Source organism: Camellia sinensis, chromosome 3 (genome assembly GCF_055761805.1).
Source record: "Camellia sinensis isolate YWXY chromosome 3, ASM5576180v1, whole genome shotgun sequence".
Taxonomy (NCBI): domain Eukaryota; kingdom Viridiplantae; phylum Streptophyta; class Magnoliopsida; order Ericales; family Theaceae; genus Camellia; species Camellia sinensis.
The window spans coordinates 189,185,003-189,208,400 of record NC_138963.1 but is presented as its reverse complement, the minus strand read 5'-3'; the positions used below and the strand labels follow the sequence as shown (position 1 = coordinate 189,208,400).

Below are 23,398 nucleotides of genomic sequence, written 5' to 3'. Positions count from 1 at the left end.
TGTGTTTATATACATTGCATATGTATGAATGATTGTTTGGGAGGAGAAAGGGGATGGACTCCATTATAATTAAGTTGGCCGGACTATCCTGGGTGAAAGTCCCAAAATTATACATGGGAGCCTATCCCGCGGACGAAATATCCATAAAATGGCAATTGTAGTGCTTGTATAGCCTACGTTTAGATGGGTCCCATTTGACGGCTGCCTGCGGACGAAATATCCGTGAAATGGAAGTTTGAAGTGTTTATGTATGTGTTGTATGATTTGAAAACCATTAAGTTGTAACCTCAGTTTGGTTGTTGAGAAATAATGAAATTGACTCATGAATTGTGAAAGATAAGTAAACGGCATATGAATCGAAAGAAAATGGATTAAGACTTGAATTTGATATCTTATGAATATATACATTCGTGAAAGTTTTACCCCAATATAAGACCTCATATATTGTGTTAGATGATTCTTACTGGGTTGTGGCTCACCCTATTTGGGAAAAACATTTTCAGGTAATGATGGAATGCCTCCACCAAGGCAATAGCGTGGGAGAGGTTTTCGGGAACAAGATCTTCTTATTTTGATTGTATATTTTTGTAAAGCCAATGGCTTAAGATATAATAAGCGAAACTCACTTTTGTTGTAACCAAGTTAAGGCTTGGAACGATGTAAGCTAATAGGACATTTATTTATGTTAAACTATTTTGTATCTTTAACTTCATGTAATGAAAGGGCCATTTACTCTGATTTATGCGATCATTAATATACGTTTTGGGTTGTATCTATTGTGTATTTTGGAGGTGCTACAACACAGAAACATATAATAATAATCAAACAAAATATGCCAGCCAATGCTCTGCAATAGAAAAAAAAATAAACAACAAATTAAGCACACCAGCCAATGCTTTGCAATACAAAAAAAAATGCCAAATAACAAAAAATGCCAACATAGAAACATATAATAAAAATCAAACAAAATACGCCAGCCAATACTCTGCAATAGAAAAAATAAACAATAAATTAAGCACACCAACTAATGCTTTGCAATACAAAAAAATGCCAAATAACAAATTAAGGACACTAGCCAGTGCTCTGCAATACCAAAAAAAATGCCAAATAACAAATTAAGCACACTAGCCAATGTTATGTAATACAAAGAAAATGCAACACCTTTCCTGATAAAAATGCATGGGGCAAAAATTCAAATTCAACCAAATAAAAATATGATTAGTTTTCTTTAACCTAATTCAAGAGCATATTAGGAAGAAAAAACAAAAAACAAAATAGACTATATCACCTAGTGTGTTACATTTACAAAAACAAACTCTTAGCATAAGTCAATAATTCAATTGAATATTATCTAACATACATCTAAACTTAGTTATAAATTTCACATAGATAAAAGGCTTAACAAAACTATTGTAAGTAATAAAATTCACATCGATAGGAAACTTTACAAAATCTGGATTGTAGCTAGCATATGTACGCATTTCACAAAAATAAATATGATCTTCAAACTTATTCTTTCTTAGAAATCCTAGGAGCGCTTCACATATATATTAAAACACTTTCAAATTGAAATTATCTTGTTACATCCCCATCGAATCAATCTAGTTGTATTTATCTTTTTGTGCTCCATATATTTTTTAACCCAATCCTACAAGAGTCGACATATATAGTAAAATATTTTAAAAATAACAATTTGTAATCCATAGAAACAAATTTATCAATAAATAAATTGTACCTTTTGACAAAAGTGGTTTGATCCATAAGTGACACTATAACAAAATTTCAGGATAAATAATATTTGTAGTAGAATCTGGCTCATCATCAGGAAGGATGTCACTTATACGATCAAAAGATGTGCATCTAGATAGGGCCACATACAGTTGTCCATGACTAAACACTGGTGTGCGCGAATCAACTCCAACAAATTTCTCAAATTGCCCTTCAGATTTATTAATGATTAGGGCATATGCCAATCGAACTGAAAATTGACGTCATGTCATTCGGAAAGGCATTTCTAAAGAAGATGGTGTCAAGGATATCCTTGGTATGAATACCAAATTGCCAAATTTTTCTCCAGTTAAATTTTGAGCTTCAATTATGCGAGTATTGCATCTAGAAAACATCAATCTTGTGCCATTGCACAGTCCATCTTTTGGTGCAATATTTCTTAACAACATTATGGAACAACCCACTTTCAACTCTACTTTAAAAGCCGGTAGCCCAGGAGGATCTAATGAATTTAAATATTCATTAGGATATCTATTTATTATAGTACGATCAATTTCATCATCTTCAAACATCTTGTCTGCTGCCAAATAAGTATATGTGTTACCGGGGAAAATATTCAATGCTACAGTATTGATAGTATTGACATCATCATCATTCCGTGCAGAAAGAATTGTTTGTTCAGTTAAAAATGTTGCAGTTGATGTCATTGCCACATCCAGTTGCAGATAAACTTATGAGATTATGTCTTTTAGATCTTGGCATTTGTGTATTATTGATGGAAGTTTAACAATTTCTTGAGGATTGGTCCCAAACTATTTATAAAAATAAATAAATAAAATAACAAGTACAATCAATCAAAGTACATAAACGTAATGTATTTCGTCAATTTAAAAGAACCATATAATAGAGAAAAAGTTTGAAGAAATATTACTTCCATCAAGAATTTTGCAAAATTAACATTTTCAAGATTTGCATGATTCAAGCGCATGTTCAAATTTAAAGACAGAACATGTATGTATTTCCTTAGAAAAGAGTGTCTTAATGATACATTCACAATTTGTTCACGGACTCCTTTGGTTATAACTAGAAAGATTTGTCGAAAATCTCCACCAAGAACAACAGTGATAACCCCAAATGGTTTTTCACTATCACAAGTGTCCCGAAGTGTGCGATCAACTGCCTTAACACAATGTCTATGCTACATAGGAACTTCATCCCAGATTATAAGTTTTGTTTCTCTAAACAATTCTGCTTGTAATAAACGTTTGCTAAATCCACAAATTGAATTTTGCAATACATCCAACAAAATGGAAAATGTTGATTGAGCAATACGACCTCCTACCAATAACAATGATGCAATTCCAGATGAAGCCACAGTAATAACAATATGGCCAAGGCTATGACACTTCAATGCAATCGCATTGTACAAAAATGTTTTCTCTATTTCGGCACCTTCATTCAAAAAGAAAATAGTTCCTTTATTTTCAAAGACTGAGGAAGTAATTGCATCATAAACTGTTCGTTGATCATTATTGAGGTGATCAATAATATTTTTTGCATCTGCCTGTTGTGCCTCATTCTGTAGTTGATGTTCGAATATCAACCTGTTACCAACTACTGCACTTCAATTTGTAAAAGGTTGTGGCATTAGCGGGAAGTCAATTAAACTTTTTCCTGATTCATGGAGCATTTGATTCAAAAGATATAGACATAGTCTTCAATTTGAGCCTCAGTTAGTTCAAAAATGGTAAACAATGTTCGAATCTTATGTGCAAGATCATCACATATATGCATTGAAAATTGATTCCATAACGCATATGGTTGCAGTGGAGAGCACTACGTAAGAATAATAGTAAACAATCTCCTAAATTGATAACTAGTTTTCATAACTACAGTCATTTTAAGGCATCGTATCCATTCTTCATCATCATTTAAAAGTCCTCTTGCAACACATGCTGATTTAAACGTGTCATGCAAAACATTGTTGATCGGGCATAAGCATTGAAACGATTTTGGTCCTTTGACAACAGTTAATAGCAAACACAAATAAAATCTCTCACCACAATTAGAGCTAGCAAAGTATATTCTACCGATTGTATATCCCTGCTGTGTTGGTTTCCATCTCTTTTCTGAATTAAGCCAAACAAAATGTTGTGGAAATTCTTGGTAAGTGAATGGACATTCATCTTCCATAGAAGCGCAACATGCAAAAAAACCAGTAAGAGTTGACATTTGTTGCCCAGTTCTAGAAACAATTGCTTCTAATGATTCATCAAGATTAAAAAGAACGCGATGCATTCCAGGTACATGAAGTGTTAAGCGTACAACTGTTGGTATGTTTGCATGCAATGGATGACCAAATATTCGCCAAGTAGCTTCTGGAGGTCCAATATACCTCGCATCAAGATATTGTTGGATCTCATTTATCAATCCCAACACCATCGTTGTACGATCATAACCCTTGTAAATGTACTTGTGTATATACTTGACACATTTCATTCCAGCACAAACTTCCACATTTATGTGACAGTTGAAACGTTTAGAAAGATATGCATTGTATGGTACGATGTCTCTGTTATCAACTTCTTTTCCCCTCACAATATGAACTTGACCATTAATGCGACGACAATAGATAGGATATCCATCTTGATCCATAGTAGTTGTTTTTGCGAATGCTTGAGAGTATCTCTTAGTGCATTTACCATTTTCCATACATGGTGCTTGTGGATTTTGAGCACCACATGGTCCATGTACCATACAACACTTGATAGTTTCAAAAAGCATAGGTTCCTCTTTTGGATCTGGAAATTCTGTACAAACCAATTTGTCTACTTGAGCACATGTTCGAATTTTGTCTGTACCCTTAAAAAATAGAAGTGCATGCATATGAGGAAGGCCTCATTTTGGAATTCAATTGTAAAAACATGCGTAACTTTATTACCAAACACTCGGTTTGTTTCTATCTCCTTCATCAAGAAATTTCTCTTTAACTCAAAAAACACGAGCAATTAAATCAGGACGATCAATAGATTTTTGGTGTGGTAATAATGTCGAAGTAATTTCTGGCCAATTAGGATTTGCAGTCATGGTGAGAAAAATGTCTGGATGTTGATTGTATTGTGTGATAGCCATTGAATCTTGAAAGATTTCAAACATGTGTCTAAGACCTCCAGGAAATGAAGATGGCAAAACAAACCTTTGACCAATTTGATTGGGTTCCAGGTCATTTGGATCAATATCTATCAAATCTTGGTAAAGTTCAGCACGAATTTTCCCTTGATTAAGCTTGTATTAAGTCAACCTATTTTGTTTAGTTGCGGCCCAAGCATCTACTAAAAACTCTTGGAACAATTTTTCAGCTCTCAAAATTGTTGAATACTCTGTGGATGGTTCAAACAAACGATAACTATAAAATCCATTTGAGTAAGCTGATCAGTTGAAGGCCGATCACGTTGAACATCCCACAATTTCATCTCAGGTTCCCATCCAAGCTCACCATGTAAAAATAATAAAACATAATGTAATGGCAAATATGCTAGGTGACATTCATTGATTGCATTAGCTCATTATTTCCTTATAGATGTAAGATAACATCTCTCATTCCACTAACCTTGGTTCCATCACCTGGTATTACAACCGCAATCTCATCTGTAGTTGGTAGGTTATACCGTCGTCGATCTGTCGATGAACTGTAGTGGAGATAAGTAGGTAAATTTCGTCCTGTCAATGCTAATTGATTTAAAATTGCATGTGCTTGGCAAAATTTAGCAATGAATGCATTAACTTGTAATAAACTATCTTGCATAGTTTTTAGAACATCTCTTCTTAATTGAGGATTTCTGCGATTGCGAACTTCTAAAGCTGAATCAGGGTCATAAATGTACAATTGCTCCCTGATTGTGGTAGTAGTGATCATGTTCGATGTCACAATTTCCCATGGATAGTGAATGATGTAAGGCCTCTTCCAGTAAGTACTCTTGGATCTAATGTAGCAGCAAGACTTGTAAAAGCATTGGTTGCATTGTACACTCAAGTATAACGTCGAAACGATTTTGATTTATCATGATTCCCATCATATAATGCTTGAAGAAGTGAAGGGGGTGTAATAACCAGAGGAAGCTTAACCTTTCCTTTTGAACAACATGTTCCAAATAGAAGACGGTTTGGAGATGATTTTACTAATTTTTTATCCATCCAATGAAATGCTGAACAGAAAGGACATAATACATCCATCTTGCCAAGAGAATGACGACATAAATTTATATGTGCTTGAGTACCAACCATTGGACTCATAGGCATACCCTCTAATTCCTCATTAGTATATAGATCCTCTTGAAGGGAAAGAGTTGTAAGAGTAGGCCTATGAATATTGGTTCATTGTAAATTAAAATAGAATGGTAATAGTAGGAGTATGTATTTGAAGAATTAAACACGGTCTTTTACCAATTCCTTTGTGGAGCTAAAGATGTGCTTGGCATTGAGAACGAGCATGTGGAAGGATGTGCAACCATTGTTCGTTTTTGCGCCGACTGAGTATCCTCAGTTGCCTTTGTTCCTAGTTCCAAGCAAGCACGACTATGACGACATGGTATTAAAGAAGTTTGTCTCGATTGAATACATGTCTTGATTTCTCCCGTTCTCGCCGTGCACGTTGGGCCAATGTAGCTTTTGATATAACATCATTATTGCGTGTCTAAAATGTGAACATTATATCATTGATACCTAAAATACAAATATTATCGTATACTATTTTATTTCTTGATTCAATAATTTTGTTATTTTAGTTATATTTTACTTTTTCTTCCTACCTTGTGATAAATTTAAAAATATTTTTACATTTTCTTTGTCCTGCTTCCTTTTCCATTTTGCTTCATTTTCCCTCTTCATGCCTTATGATATAACAATTTGTTTTTTTAATTATTGTTTTCTCTTTCTTCTTGTCTCATGATAATTTTAAGAAAATTAAAAAAAATTCTATGCCTATGTTCCTCTATTCCTTTGCTTAGATGTTATAAAGTTTTCCTTGGAGTTGATAAAGGTTACAATTATTTTTTAGGAAATGTTAAAGAGAGCTAAAAATACTTTGTTTGAGTACACAAAAAACAAAGAGCATAGAATAAAAATTGACAACACAGTTTACATTTTAAAAAATATACATGATTGATGTTCACTTTAACAATATGATTGGCTTTGTTTTACTCGATAAATATATTTTTTTTAAATGTTGAATATATACCATCGGACATGCATTTTCCTTTCCTTTGTCAAAAGAAGTTGCCTTTTCTTTTACTTTAGACATTGCCTTGACCTTTTCCTTTTCCTTTGCCTACCAAAAATAAATAAAATTTATTCAGAATATGAAAAAAGAATATGTATTTATAGAATTTTTTAAGATTACAAAATTTATTCAGAATACAATGTTGAACTTGATTTTTCTACTTACCTTAGAAATGTGGATAATATTAAGATTGCACTCATCGTGAATAACAACACCGATATTCCTAACCTCATGAAGGAATAGGCTTCCATGAGTAGGCCTACAAATATTTTTTGTGTACAAAATAAAATTTATAAAATAAAATCTTAACAATAAGAATATGTATTTATAGAATTAAATGCAATGTTTTACCAGTTCCTTTGTGAAGCTAAAGATATGCTTGGCGAAGTAAGATGTGTAAACATTACTCCTTTCTGAGTCGGTGGAGTATTAGTTGTGCTTGGTGGAATCAATTCTCTTGATCTCTCTCGTTCATGTCGCAAATGTTGTCCCAATTGATATGTAGTGCTTGCCTTATCATTTCTTTCGCCTTCTCGCCATGCACGTTGGGCAAATGCAGCTTTCGATATAACATTATTGTTATGTGCCTAAAACATGAAGATTAATGTCATAAGATGCCTAAAATATGAATATTATCATCTATTATTTTATACTTTTCTCTTCATTTTTCATTTCTATTAATTTACTTTATTTTAATTCCCTTTCTTTCGAATATTTTTGTAAAAAAATTGAAAACCTTTTCATTCTGCATCCCTTCCCCCGTCATTCCTTTTTTGTTCTATTCCTCCTTTTTTTTTTTTTTTTTTTTTTTCTCTTGTAGATGTTCATGCCAACAGCAAAAAGTCAAAAAAGGATAATAATAATTTAAAACACATATAATGTTTTTGTACAAATGCTATTTTAGCATGCTTCAAAAAAACATTTTACAAATTTACATGAAACTGTTTACTATAAAAACAGTATATGGCACTGTGCAAGTAGTATGTCCATTTTACATTAATAATAATAATAATAATAATAATAATAATAATAATAATAATAATAATAATAAATAAATAAATAAATAAATAAATAAATAAATAAAACATGATCAAGGTTCATAGTCCAAAACAAATATTTCAAAAAAAGAACTTAAAATGGAAATGTTGAAGAGCCATACTACTGAACATGCATTTTCCTTTCCCTTGCCCGAAACAGTGGTCTTTTCATTTTTCTTCAATAATGCCTTGGCAATTTCCTTTTCCTTTTCCTTTGCCTACAAAAAATAAATGTAACGCCCTGAAAATTGGGCAGGGTTTATCTATTTATGCAACAAAACCCACCTGATAGACAAACACATATATATAGCTAACTATTCCATACATCCATTTCCATTAAATCCCAAATGCCAAATACATACCCTTCACATCTCAATGCCCCAGTTCCAATCCCAAACATGCATTTTTTCAACAAGTATGAAATGGAAGCCAAACAGATAATAAGTGCCCTACAGGCTTACAAATTTATCCAAGAACATTCTTGGTTACACAAAATGAAGTTTCAACTCAACGCAAATACAGCCTTGAGCTTACACTCAACAAATAAAAATAAGACAAAAATAGAGCCTCAGCTCCGAGTCCTCCCAAGTCAATGCCTTGGCAGAGACATAGTACCTGTACCTGAAATGGTTTCCCTTATAGGGTGAGCCACAGCCCAGTAGAGATATACTACACAACATATGAACCATGACAAGATTAAAGAGGAGTATGCTCATGCCATGCTCAAGATAAAACAATTTATCTCTCTTTTTATAAAGTATGCAATGCTGAGATGCAACAACAGATATAAAACCATTTCCATTTTAAGCCATATTTGTTACATGAATACAGGCTCTGTGAATCTCTAGGTGAGTGTCTGCAAGTAGGCCCTAATGCACTACCACTGTCATTTTTACCAGTAAACTGGAAGGCTCGACACCTAACCGCGCGGTTCTACACCCCCTACCCAGATTCACCAAGTAGTCATCTTTTCGCAAACAGATACATTTCCAAAACATTTCTCAAAAATAGATACATTTCCAATGAAATGAATGTAATGCAATGTCCAATGCAACAAATGAGGAAATGTGGTTCAATTTACCTAAGTCTTCACCTTTGATGAGTAAGAATATGACCATTGATGATTAATGAGAACCTCAACCCATTTGATTAAGATGAAATAAAAATGATTGTTGACATGAAATATAACAATAAGAAGGAAGAATGAGGTTTAGTAATTGCCATAAAGAAAAATTAATCGACATAGAATTAACAACCTTTTAACATATTTTAGTTAACAACATACTTTAAGAAGTTCGTATGTGCATGAATATCACAGATGGAGAAATTGAACTACTACAGGATTGAAGGCAAATTATAATTTTTTTTTTATGTCTTCAATATACATTAAAAATGATAGAAGAAAAATTAAATACTGTCATAGAAATCCTCATCATTTTTCTCTATTGGCCAAAATGTAGAACTATTGCAATACATAATTTTGCAGTTGATTCTATATAGTAATTTTACATTGACAACAGTTAAATTTTTATGGATTGTATTGCCCACTGTTCGTGCTAACAACTAATGTATACTACACCAAAAAAAAAAAGAAAAAAAAAAGTAGATTATAAAATATATATATATATATATATAAATTATACTACTTATGGATAAAATTTTAGCAAAACTTCAATATAGAAATTTAATTACTGATTTGCATTTTAAAATGTGAAAAAAATAAGTAAAAAATTACAATAAAAATTTATAAAAGGTCTCACCACACTGTAACTGGATAATTACAAATATTTTTTGTCTTATCTATATAATTACAAATGCCTTTTTCAATACTCTCATAAAAATTAAACTATACATTAGCTTATTTACTTTCATGAGTTATACTACACAGTAGCTTATTTTATCACAAATATCTTTCCTTAAATCATTTTTTCATACTTTCCATTCAAAAGTTCTATTTATTTATTTATTTATTTTTAATTATATGTTTTATGAGCAATGAAATGGTGAAGAAAGTTAAAACTTTAAATTTTCTTTTCCTTGCTTTTTCTCACATACCGAACAACAATGCATAAGATTCAAACTTCATTTTCCTCTTTCTCCCAACAATCAACAGCCAAACTATAAAGAGAGAGAGAGAGAGAGAGAGAGAGAGAGAATCCAAAAAACTAGAGATCGAAGTACTAACCAGAGCGTCAAGAAACAATCTGCATGTAAGAACAAAACACAATCAAAAATCAAACAAAAAATTGAAAAAGAACAAAATAAAAATCACAAAAATAAAAAAATTCTGACAAACTGTCATTTTGTCAAACCATATTTGGTGAGTAAAAATATGACCATTAATAATTGAAGAGAGTCTCAACCCATTTAACTAAGATGAAATAAAAATGATTCTTAACGTGAAATCTATTTTTCCTTAACCCCTGTAACGCCCCCAAAATAACACAATAAATATGATCCAATGCGTAATTAGCAATTACATCAATCAGAGTGTAAAGTCCTTTCATTACATGAAGATAATAATACAAAGGGGTTTAACATAAGTAAATGCCTTTCGAGCTTACACCTTTCCAAGTCTTGGCTTGGTTAGAACAAAAGGAGACTAGCTCATTCAAATTTAGCCCCTAGGCTATACAAAAATAAAACAAAACAAAAAGCTCTTGCTTCCTAAAGCTTTCTCCAATGCTATTGCCTTAGTGGATGTATGCCATCATTATCTGAAAATGCTTTTCCTAAATAGGGTGAGCCACAGCCCAGTAGGAATAATCTAGCACAATATATGAGATTTAACAAATATATAAGTGCAATGTGCATATACAATGCTAGGGTTAAAACATTTACACTCTTACATATATTCATAAAAAAACATCAAATCCATATTCCATTTCATTTTCCTTCAATTCATTTCAATACATGAGCCAATTTCATTATTTCTCAATAACCCAAAAAGACTACAACTCAAAGGTTAATCAATTTCACAATTAACACACAAACACTTCCACCTGTTATTTTACGAATCGACACCCATGTATAATTTCAACTTGTAATTTTACGGATATTTTGTCCGCGGGATCGGCACCTATGTATAATTTCAACTTGCCATTATACGGATATTTCGTCTGCAGAATCGGCACCCATATATACTTTCGGGACTTTCACTCAGGACACTCTGGCCAACTTAATTATAATGGAGTTCATCCCCTTTCTCTTCCCAAACAATCATACATATGCAATGTATTTAAACACACAATCACACATATGAAGTACATCCCTTTTCACCTCCTAAATAATCATAAATATACAATGTATTCATAACATGATCATATCCATGATAATCAACCCCGGACTAGTTTCAATTTACCTAATCCACATGCAATTTCTATAACACTCAAAGTTATCCTCCACCGATAGCCCAATACAGATGTGTCTAAACAGATATACAATCTCAAGACAGATAATTTAATCAAAATCATAAAGGGATATGAAGAATTTTTTATTCAATTCCACCATCCATACCAATACTCGCTCAATTCCATATTTACAACATCAATTTTAACTATTTATACAAAATAGATATGATAGTCATGTTAGGGCAAAAGTCCCCCTTTGAAAATATCAATCCAAGCACCAAAACAAGACTTCATTTTCCAACCCCAAGTTCATTTATTACATTTTTACCAAAAAACCCCTTTTTACATTTCACCCAAACCCTAAGTTTGACTCAAAATAATCCCAAACCTCACCATTGTTACACAACCACAAATAACTAAGTTAAAAATCATAACAAAGTATAGGAAATCCCTACCTCAAGCAAAGAAGACGAGCAAAGCAAAGGTAGAACTCCAAAGGCGCTCAAACCCAACTTTATTCGGTTCGAAATGCAGATCTTGAGATGCTCCAACTTTTTCTCAAAAGTACAAAGGTGAAGAGTTCAAAGGATCTAGGCTAAAAAGTAGAGATAATGTGAGTTTTAGAGAGAGAGGCTCTCAACCTTAGGGTTTAGTATGAAAAGATATGAAAAAGTGATGTAAAAAATCACTTTTGCGATCTAATATACGCGCAGACCACTAGAGCGGAGAAGTTGACGCTCAAGCATCAAACACAAAGTTTGGTTCTGCTTGAGCGCAAGAAGAGTCCCGTTCGAACGCAGAATACAAACATCCAATATTTATGCAAACAACAAACAACCCGCTCGGGCGCAAGTAAGGCCGCTCGAGCGTAGGAAACGCCGCTCGAGCGTGAAAAACATCGCTCCAGTACTTTTGCAGACGTGCAAAATACTGAGTGTTTGCACATCCTGCTCGAGCACAAAAAAGGTCACTCGAGCGAAGGACCAAAAATCTAGACAACTAGGTTTGGGAAAAACAAGCAACTAACATGTTCCAAATGTAACCACAACAACCCAAAGGCCAATTTCAAAGAGATACAAGGGAAGGAAGAGGTAAACAACAATATGAAAGCATTAAACCCGAGCCCAGAATACCACAAGAGTTGGGTCAAAATCGGGAACACTATAACCCCCATTTGATAAAGAGAAAGAGAAGTGGTTGTTGAAACCCAATTGATTATTAAAGAAAAAAAACACAATACAGAATTTTATTTTGTATTTTGAGACATTTGATAATTTTTTTAAAATCTCTAACATTTTTGTTTTTGTTATTAAAGCTCATTCTCAATAGCAGCATTTAATAGATCATGGGTCAGTTATCAGTCCTTTGAGAGCTTTTGTGCCTTATTAGAGGAAGACGCCCTTTAATGTTTCAATTTCAGTGTGGTCCGAATGTAATTGTCATTGGTAGGGTTCAATGAGATTTTTGCTTCAGAATTTTTTTTAAAAAGACTCTCAACCCATTTAACTAAGATGAAATAAAAATGATTCTTAACATGAAATCCATTTTTCCTTAACCCCTATTTGATAGAGAGAGAGAAAAGTGGGTGTTGAAACCCAATTGACTATTAAAGAAAAAAACACAAAATAGAATTTTATTTTGTATTTTGAGACATTTGATAAAATTTTTAAAATCTCCAACATTTTTGTTTTTGTTATTAAAGCTCATCCTCAACAACATCATTTAACAGATCATGGGTCAGTTATCAGTCCTTTGAGAGCTTTGGTGCCTTATTGGAGGAAGACACCCTTTAATGTTTCAATTTCAGTGTGGTCCAAATGTAATTGTCATTGGTAGGGTTCAATGAGATTTTTGCTTTAGAATTTTTCTTTTTTAAAGAGAGTCTCAACCCATTTAACTAAGATGAAATAAAAATGATTCTTAACATGAAATCCATTTTTCCTTAACCCCCATTTGATAGAGATATATATATATATATAGAGAGAGAGAGAGAGAGAAGTGGGTGTTGAAACCCAATTGATTATTAAAGAAAAAAACACAATACATAATTTTATTTTGTATTTTGAGACATTTGATAAATTTTTTAAAATCTCTAACATTTTTGTTTTTGTTATTAAAGCTCATCCTCAACAGAAGCATTTAATAGATCATGGGTCAGTTATCAGTCCTTTGAGATCTTTGGTGCCTTATTAGAGGAAGACACCCTTTAATGTTTCAATTTCAGTGTGGTCCGAATGTAATTGTCATTGGTAGGGTTCAATGAGATTTTTGCTTCTGAATTTTTTTTTAAAGAAAGTCTCAACCCATTTAACTAAGATGAAATAAAAATGATTCTTAACATGAAATTCATTTTTTCTTAACCCCCATTTGATAAAGAGAGAGAGAAAGAAAGAGAGAGAGAAGTGGTTGTTGAAATTGATTATTAAAGAAAAAAACACAATACAGAATTTTATTTTGTGTTTTGAGACATTTGATAAAAATTTTAAAATCTCTAACATTTTTGTTTTTGTTATTAAAGCTCATCCTCAACAACAATGTTTAATAGATTATGGGTCACTTATCAGTCCTTTGAGAGCTTTGGTGCCTTATTAGAGGAAGACACCCTTTAATGTATCAATTTCAGTGTGGTCTGAATGGTAGGTGTAGCTCGACTTTTTTGCGCCCCCTTTCGAAGGTTTGGAAGAAGCCCTACAATTCGGACTCCCGCAGTTCTGAATCTAATCTCACAAGTGCAATATGAAATTGATAAACACCAAAGAGTCCAAATCCAACAAATCTTATGGAAAATCTATTTTTGAATCAAAATGCCAAAAATGGACTGCTTTGCCAGATACAGAGTCGACACCTAAATATTTTATTTTTGGGAAAATTTAGGAAATCCATGACTCGTGCCAAAGGCCACGTATCCGTCATCACCAAAGTTGCCTCGGTTCGGGAACTTAAGTACGAGAGAGGAAGGTCATGAATTGAGCACCCACGCTCGCCCAATCAAAGATCGGCCCCTACTAATCATGATATGATTTTTATGTACATTATATGCTCTTATTCCGGTTATTAGACTGACATTACTAAGTGATACGCACAAGAAAATAACGACTAAAATTGCAGGAATTGGACAATTCAATTTCATGTTTGTTTTCCAAAAAGAGTTTGAATTTGCCACCTCAAGTAGGATTAAAGTTTGCGAATTTGCTACTTAACAAAGTGGGCTTAAACGTGCATTTATTGAATCGTTCCAATTCAAACAACAAGCCTTCACCCACATGCATTCAAGCAGTTTAGCAAGTAAGCATCTAGCCTCATGGCAAGCATGCTAGTCATGGCAATCACTCACACTCATGCAAGTATGCTAAAGCACTAAAAACTCATCTAGTACTCCAAGCTAAAATAAAACAAAAGAGTTAGAAAAGAATGCATGATTCCTAACTTATGTAAGATGTCTAATGCAACACATGCGAAGGATACAATTATTAGGCTCGGTTACTAATATGGCATATGAATCGATTTGATAACATGCGGTCTAAGCATATATTTAAAGAAGTATTGAAACTACAATGCTGTTAGAATGATGTGTCGAGCCTTGGTGCATGCAATACAAAATGAATGGATGCAAGCATAAGGTATGCTAATTGAAACGTGTCTCTAATCTAACCATCAAAAGCTAGTAAATAAAATGGAGAAAGACGTGGGGTTGGAAGACATACACATTATTACATTACGCTCTCACGAAAGAGAGTCCGAATGAATAAGCTAACTAAGCTAATTTAAGCTAAGCTAATTAAGTTAAGAATTTGACTAGACTAAGCTAATTAAATATTACAACACAAACTAATTTAATTAATCTAAACTAATTAAATGAGTAAACTAATTAGTTACAACTAATAAAGCTAATTTAAATATTACAACACAAACTAATCGGCTACAACTAATTAATTTACAACAAACGCATAATTAAATGCTAATTTAAATGAATTTACTGGCTAACTAGTCTCGGGAAGTGAGGGAGGCCCATGCATGCTTTGTTTCCACCCGAAGAATATCTGATGTTTGCCCTCGAGAGCCTCTGTTTGCATAACCCTTGCACTGTTAACTTCTCCAGATCAACTCTGACATGCTTCACAAGCACACTGCCCAAAATTCACTGTTGGCCGGCTGGCCACCACGAGGGGGTTGCCGTCCAACACTGATGGCCTGCCAGCTAGTAATAGTGCCCGACCGGCCACTGATGACTCATCTTTTCTTGCTGCAACAGAGAGCTAATAGGGCAAAGAGAGAACATTCTCACATGTTGTATGTACTAAGGAGTGATACACTTGGTTCCAAAGCCATCAATCAAGCAATTTCATTACATGATGGCCAAAGAACCAAGGTGTACAAGTTAATAAATGCACAAACAAGACCCAAAAAGACCATCATCCTAACATGCATGATTAAGGGCAATGGAGACCTTGGAAACTTGGCACATTTTATCATTTTGAGTATGAAATGCCCCGATTTTTCTTGTGTTCAATTAACGTCTGATTGAACACATCAAAATAAAGCCAATTTCTTATCTTGCACACTTTTAGTTTTAACTTGTTTACACATTTTAATTACCTTTCCATTCTTTAACCAATTAAGTCCATTGGTGAGAAGTCCTCTAAAGGGAAGGAAGTGTCAAACAAGGGGTAGTTTAAGGCAAGAGAGAGGTGTCATGCCGTTGGTAATGATCCCCCAAAAGAGGATTAAACCATTAAGCAATGAACCTCAATCTCAAGCTTAAACAATCCTAAGGTTGAAACAACCCTCAAAGCAAATAAAGAGTGAAGAGATTGCAGAGGTTACAAGTGTTGAAATGAAGTGAGAAAAGCACTAAAATATGCAATCAACTCAGACAAGCGGTGTCTAATGGCCTAAAACACCAAGCTTGTGAGGACTATTACACTAGAGGGATTCAAAACAAGACTCAAATGCAATAACCAACCAAAAATAGAGACAAAACAGTCTAAAATAGAGCCTAAAACTTGCTGGAATTAAGCTACAAAAAGGCTAGAAAATTAAGCTAACACATGGAGCTAACTAAGCTAGCAAACAAGACATAAGGAGGGAAGGCTAACCCCTCCAATTTTGAACTTCAAAACATGATTTTTATCACTGAAAATACTCTGAAATTCAGTGTTCAAAAGCCCAAAAAAAAAAATAGTTTGAAGGTGGGAAACAAAGGTAGAAAAGCCTTAAAAGCAAGGAATAAAGAAGGATGAGACACCCCCTAACCTTAAATGGCCTAAAACACCAATTTCAGCCCACAAAAATAGAGTTTTTTACAGCTCAAAAATAGCCCAAAAACAGTTTGAAAAGATTGGAAAACAAGTATACAAAGCAAGCCTAAAAGACAAGTAGTATACCTTTTGAAGCAAAGAACAATTTAGGCACTATCTCAAGCCAAAACCACTTTCAAGAGCTCCAAGAAGGCTTCAAGGAACCTCAGCTCAAAGATGACCAACTTTGGTTAAGGTAGTGTAGGCAAAAGTGTAGTGTAACTGGGCAAGTGTGTACAAATTTGTAAGACAGAGAGAGAGAAATGTAGAGAGAGAAAGAGAGAGAGATTTTTGTTCCAAAATTTCTAACCCTAAAAAATGAGAGAGGAGACCCCATATATATAGAAAAACATGCATTTGGCTGAGAAAAATCCATTCATACACGTGTATGGAGATGAAGACAATTGTGCCAACAACTGAAACAACTGTCAACAAAATATCTAAAAAAAGACACTGATGGCTGGCAGCCTCAATTGGTGGCCGGCAACCACTAGGGGTTGCAAGCTTGAAGGTTTTGGTCCAAAACAGGGCACAGAGTGGATGGATTTTGAAGGCTAAAAAACAGGGCATTCTGCTAAGGACTTCGGGCACTAAAACAAGCACAAAAAGTCACAATCATCAAGTGCACGAGCGATGACGTCCAAATCTTGGGGACGGTCAAAAATGGGGTGTCTACAGTAGGATTCAAGAAAAATTAATCGCTACAAAATTAACAACCTCCTAACATATTTTAGTTAACAACCTACTTTAAGAAGTTCATCTGTGCATGAATATCAGAGATGGAGAAATTGAACTACTACAGGGTAGAAGAAAAATTATAATTTTTTTATGCCTTCAATATACATTAAAAAGGATAAAAGAAAAATTAAATACTCTAATAAAAATCTTCATAATTTTTCTCTACTGGCCAAAATGTAGAACTATTGCAATACATGATTTTGTGGTTGATTCTATATAATAATTTTGCATTGACAAAGGTTAATTCTTATGGACTGTATTGCCCACTTTTCCTACTAACAACTAAGTAAATTATATAAAATATAAATTATACTACTTATGAATAAAATTTTAGCGAAACTTAATTACAGAAATTTAATTACTAATTTTGCATTTTAAAATGTGAAAAAAAGGGTAAACTACAAATAGGACCTAATAGTTAGACTTAATTCTCATCAAATCCTATTGAAAATAAGTCTTGGTAAAATTGTGGCTAAAAATATTTTTTTTGTGACAATTTATTACATCCGTTGCTAATAATTGACAATTGGTGACTTTTTTTTGTCATGATTTTTATAAATTGTTGCTAAAACTTACAATTAGTGACCTTTTTTTATGACAAATTTTTCTCATAGGACCTATTAGACAATAAGTCCACTTATTAGGACCTATACGTAAGTACCCAAAAAAAAAAGAGTAAAAAACTACAATAAAAATTTATAAAAGGGCTCACCACACTATAACTGGATAATTACAAATTCCTTTTGTATTATCTATATAATTACAAATGCCTTTTTTAATACACATCATAAAAAATTATACTACACAGTAGCTTATTGACTCCAATGGGTAATACTCTCATAAAAATCATAAAAAAAGTTATTAAAACAAATTTTTAAAATAAGTTTAAGTTTTTTCAAAAGTCTTGATAAACATCTAAAAAGTCTTCTTTTTTTTTTTTTGAAAAATTCCAAAAATAAAATTTAAAAAGCTAAATAAACAGGACTCTTTTTAGAGAGAGAGAAGCCTAAACATTTTAAAATAGCAGTTCAATAAAAAAACCAAATTAAAAACAGTTCACTAAAGAAAAAAAAAAGGTCATTAAATAAAAAGGGTTAACTTTTTAATATTCCCTTTTCCTTTCAATCAACAAATTTCGTTCAAATCCTAAATCCAAATACAGCCTAAGAAAGATGGGAAAAAAAAAAAAGAGAATAGCTATTCCAGCCAAAAAGTTAGACCTACTTTATAGGTCCAGTGATATGTCAAGAAGAGGACTGGTTGATAATTAAATATTATCTAATTATCAACCAACCATCTTCTTGAAACATCACTGGGTCTATAAAGTGGGTATAAAAAATGAACTTATATATCATTATTAAAAAAAAAAAATAAGTATTCTCTAGAAATTTAACAACTATATACCAAGATACATAACTATACACACTATATTAGACTTCTTTCTAAACCAAACATTAAAAGTTTAATGTTTAATCTAACTATTGAGCATTAAAGAAATCGGAGAGAGTTCATTCATTAATCCAGAACATTCGTTAACCCACTGCAATTCAAGAAAGAAAGTGAGAAACTAATAAAGAATTGCAAGGGAGAGACTTCCTAACCTGAGTATCTGCTTGAGAAGCAAAATTAAAGAAATCTGAGACATAAGGATAAAAAGAAAAACACAATTAGTAAGAGCACTCCTTAACACTAAAATGTACACAAATCTATTTTCAAATTTGACGAATAAAAATATGACCATTGATGATTAATGAGAACCTCAACCCATTTAATTAAGATGAAATAAAAATGATTGTTGACATGAAATATAACTGTAAGAAAGCGGAATGAGGTTTAATAATTGCCATAAAGAAAAATTAATCAACACAGAATTAACAACATCATAACATATTTTACTTAACAACCTACTTTAAGAAGTTCATCATTGTATAAATATAACAGATGGAGAAATTGAACTACTACAGGATAGAAGACAAATTATAATTTTTTAATATCTTCAATAGACATTGAAAAGGATAGAAGAAAAATTAAATACTCTCATAGAAATCTTCATCATTTTTTTCTATTTGCCAAAATGTAGAACTATTGCAATAAATGATTTTGTAGTTAATTTTATATAGCAATTTTGCATTGACAGCAGTTAAATTCTGATGGATTGTATTACCTACTTTTCGTACTAACAACTAATGTATACCACAAAAAAAAAAGAAAAGAAAGAAAGTAAATTATAAAAAAATATAAATTATACTACTTATGAATAAAATTTTAGCAAAACTTCAATATAGAAATTTAATTACTAATTTTGCATTTTAAAATGTGAAAAAAAAAGAGTAAAAGGCTACAATAAAAAATTATAAAAGGTCTCACCACACTGTAACTGGATAAGTACAAATATCTTTTACCTTATCTATATAATTACAAATGCCTTTTTCAATACTCTCATAAAAATTATACTACATAGTAGCTTATTTACTCCAATGAGTTATATGACATTGTAGCTTATTTAATCACAAATATCTTTCCTTCACCCATTTTTTCATATTGTCCATTCAAAAGTCATATTTATTTATTTATTTTTAATTATATGTTTTATAAGCAGTGAAACGGTAAAGAAAGTTAAAACTTTCAATTTCCTTTTCCTTCTTTTTCTTAGATACCAAACAACAATGTATAAGATTCAAACTTCCTTTTCCTCTCTCTCTCTCTCTCTCTCTCTCTCTCGCAACAATCAACAGCCAAACTAAAAATAAAAAAAAAAATAATAGAAAAGAGAGAGAAAATCCAAAAAAATTAAAGTGGGTATAAAAAATGAACTTGTTCATCATTATTAAAAAAATAAATAAATAAGTATTCACATAATTCATCATACATTCCTATTATTTATTAAATAAAACAAAAAAACATAAGTATTCTACAGAAATTGAACAGCTATATTCCAAGATACATAACTATACACACTATATTAGACTTCTTTATAAACCAAACATTAAAAGCTCTAAGGTGTCGTTTGGTAACACTTACGTTTTCAGTTTTCTGTTTATATTTATAAAAATTTTAAAAACTCAAATAAAAACTTGTTTGATAAAATTTTTGATTTATAAATCAGTGGTCTCAGTTTATAAATTTAGCCAAAAAAATGAAAACACAAAAAATATGTTTTCATTTTGAGTTTTCATTTTTTTTTTACCACGCAACACTAGCCACCACCCGCCACCATTTTCCACCATCGTCTTCTGCCACCACCACCCACCACCCACCACCCACCCCCCACCACTACTCACCACCCACCCGCCACCACCACCCACCAGCTACCACCCACCTGCAACCCACTCGCCACCACCACCCATCCCTCGCCACCACCACCACCGCCGCCACCACCCACCACCCGCCTGCCATCCACCCGCCACCACCCACCACCTGCCACTACCATTCACCGCCCGCCACCACCACCCGCCACCTACTTGCCACCACCACTCACCACCCACCTGCCACCCACTACCACCAACCACCTGCCACCCATCACCCACCTGTCACCACCACCCACCACCCACTAGCTACCACCGACCACCCGCCACTACCACCGTCACCCACCCACCCACTACCACCACCACCCGCCACCCACCTGCCACCACCACCCACTCGCTACCACCCACCACCCGCCACCGTCACCTATCTACCCACCACCCACCACCACCCGCCATCCGCCATCCGCCACCCACCTGCCACCACCACCCACTCGCTACCACCCGCCACCGTCACCCACCCACCCATCACCACCACCTGCCACCTACCTACCACCACCACCCACCTGCCACTACCACTCGCCATCCGCCACCGACCTGCCACCATTACCCACCACCCGTCACTCGCTACCATCCACCACCCGCCACCATCACCCACCCACCCACAACCACCAGCTACCCACCATCCACCGTCACCACTTTCCACCACTGTCTTCCGCCACCACTTGCCATTTCTTACTCTTTTTTATATTTTTAAATTTTTTTAAACATTTTGTCAATTACCAAACGCGTTTGTAGTTTATGTTTTTCTAAAAATAAACAAAAACCAGTTTATAAATTTTTTGTAAATATAAACTGAAAATGTAAACGTTACCAAACATGAAAATTCCAAAGCATTAAAGTAATCTAAGAGAGTTCATTCATTAACCCACTACAATTCAAGAAAGAAAGTGAGGAACTACTAAATAATTGCAAGGAAAGACCTCCCAACCTGAGTATCTGCTTGAGAAGCAAAACTAAAGAAACTTGAGGAAAAAGGATAAAATGAAAAACACAATTAGTAAGAGCACTTCTCAACACTAAAAATGTATACGAATCTATTTTTAGGTTTGATGAGTAAGAATATGACCATTGATGATTAATGAGAACCTCAACCCATTTGATTAAGATGAAATAAAAATGATTGTTGACATGAAATATAACTGTAAGAAGGAAGAATGAGGTTTAGTAATTGCCATAAAGAAAAATTAATCGACACAGAATTAACAACCTTATGACATATTTTAGTTAACAACATACTTTAAGAAGTTCGTATGTGCATGAACATCACAGATGGGGAAATTGAACTACTATAGGATTGAAGGCAAATTAAAAAATTTTATGTCTTCAATATACATTGAAAAGGATAGAAGAAAAAATTAAATACTGTCATAGAAATCCTCATCATTTTTCTCTATTGGCCAAAATATAGAATTATTGCAATACATGATTTTGCGGTTGATTCTATATAGTAATTTTGCATTGACAACAGTTAAATTCTTATGAATTGTATTACCCACTTTCGTACTAACAACTAATGTATACTACACCAAAAAAAAAAAAGAGTAAATTGTAAATATATATATATATATATATGTATATTATACTACTTATGAATAAAATTTTAGCAAAACTTCAATATAGAAATTTAATTACTAATTTTGCATTTTAAAATGTGAAAAAAAATAAGTAAAAAATCACAATAAAAATTTATAAAAAGTCTCACCACACTATAACTGGATAATTACAAATATCTTTTGTCTTATCTATATAATTACAAATGCAATTTTGAATACTCTCATAAAAATTAAACTACACAGCAGCTTATTTACTCCCATGAGTTATACTATACAGTAGCTTATTTAATCACAAATATCTTTCCTTAACCCATTTTTCCATACTTTCCATTCAAAAGTTCTATTTATTTATTTCTTTTTAATTATATGTTTTATAAGAATGAAACGGTGAATAAAGTTAAAACTTTAAATTTCCTTTTCCTTGCTTTTTCTCACATACCAAATAGGGATGGCAATTTGAAACCGGCCCGACGGGGACCCGACCGCCCGACCCTGATTAAAGCGGTTTTTCCTCAAAAAATATCCCCTACGGGCCGGGGATGGTACTCAAAAATAAATCCCCGATGATTTTCGGGCCGGGGACGGTGATATATTTTTCACCCCCGATCCTGGCCTGTCCCCGGCCCCGACCCCGTCCCCGTTAGCCCCCGAATCAAACTTATTATATATGCCCCTTAATAGTTAATATATAATATAACCCTCTGTTCTGTCCCTCTCTCTCTCACTCTCTCTCTTCCCTCTACACTCTTTCAGTCTCGCACCTCTCCTCTCTCTCATTCTCGCATCACACCTCTCATCTCCGCCTCCTCAACGAAGCTGTCACTGTCCGCAACGCCGGAGTTGCTGTCCACCTTGCCGTCGTCTCCGCCATTCGTCTCCTTCTCAGCGCAGCCTTCACCTCCGTCAACTCTTCCGTTCGCTCCACCTCCATCGCTGCCCTCTCTTAGATCTGTGTTGATCTCATCCGATCTACGCCGATCAGCTGTTCATCGCCGCCGATCAGCCGATCTACGCCGATCTCCACCGTCGTCCTCTCTTTCTGTGTGTACATGTATGTGTATGTCTCTGTGTGTATGTATAATGTATGTGTGTGCTTGTGAATGTATACATGT

General features: G+C 33.6%; 1 protein-coding gene across 1 annotated transcript; it reads right to left on the bottom strand.

The window, feature by feature from the left end:
• Window positions 1-2,926: 2,926 nt before the first annotated feature.
• On the bottom strand, window positions 2,927-4,614 carry LOC145822111 (uncharacterized). The gene is made up of 2 exons (XM_082918708.1): window positions 3,789-4,614; window positions 2,927-3,345 (listed from the first exon to the last, which is right to left on the bottom strand). The coding sequence occupies exons 1-2, from the start codon at window positions 4,612-4,614 to the stop codon at window positions 2,927-2,929; spliced, it is 1,245 nt and encodes a 414-aa protein (XP_082774834.1).
• Window positions 4,615-23,398: the final 18,784 nt, after the last annotated feature.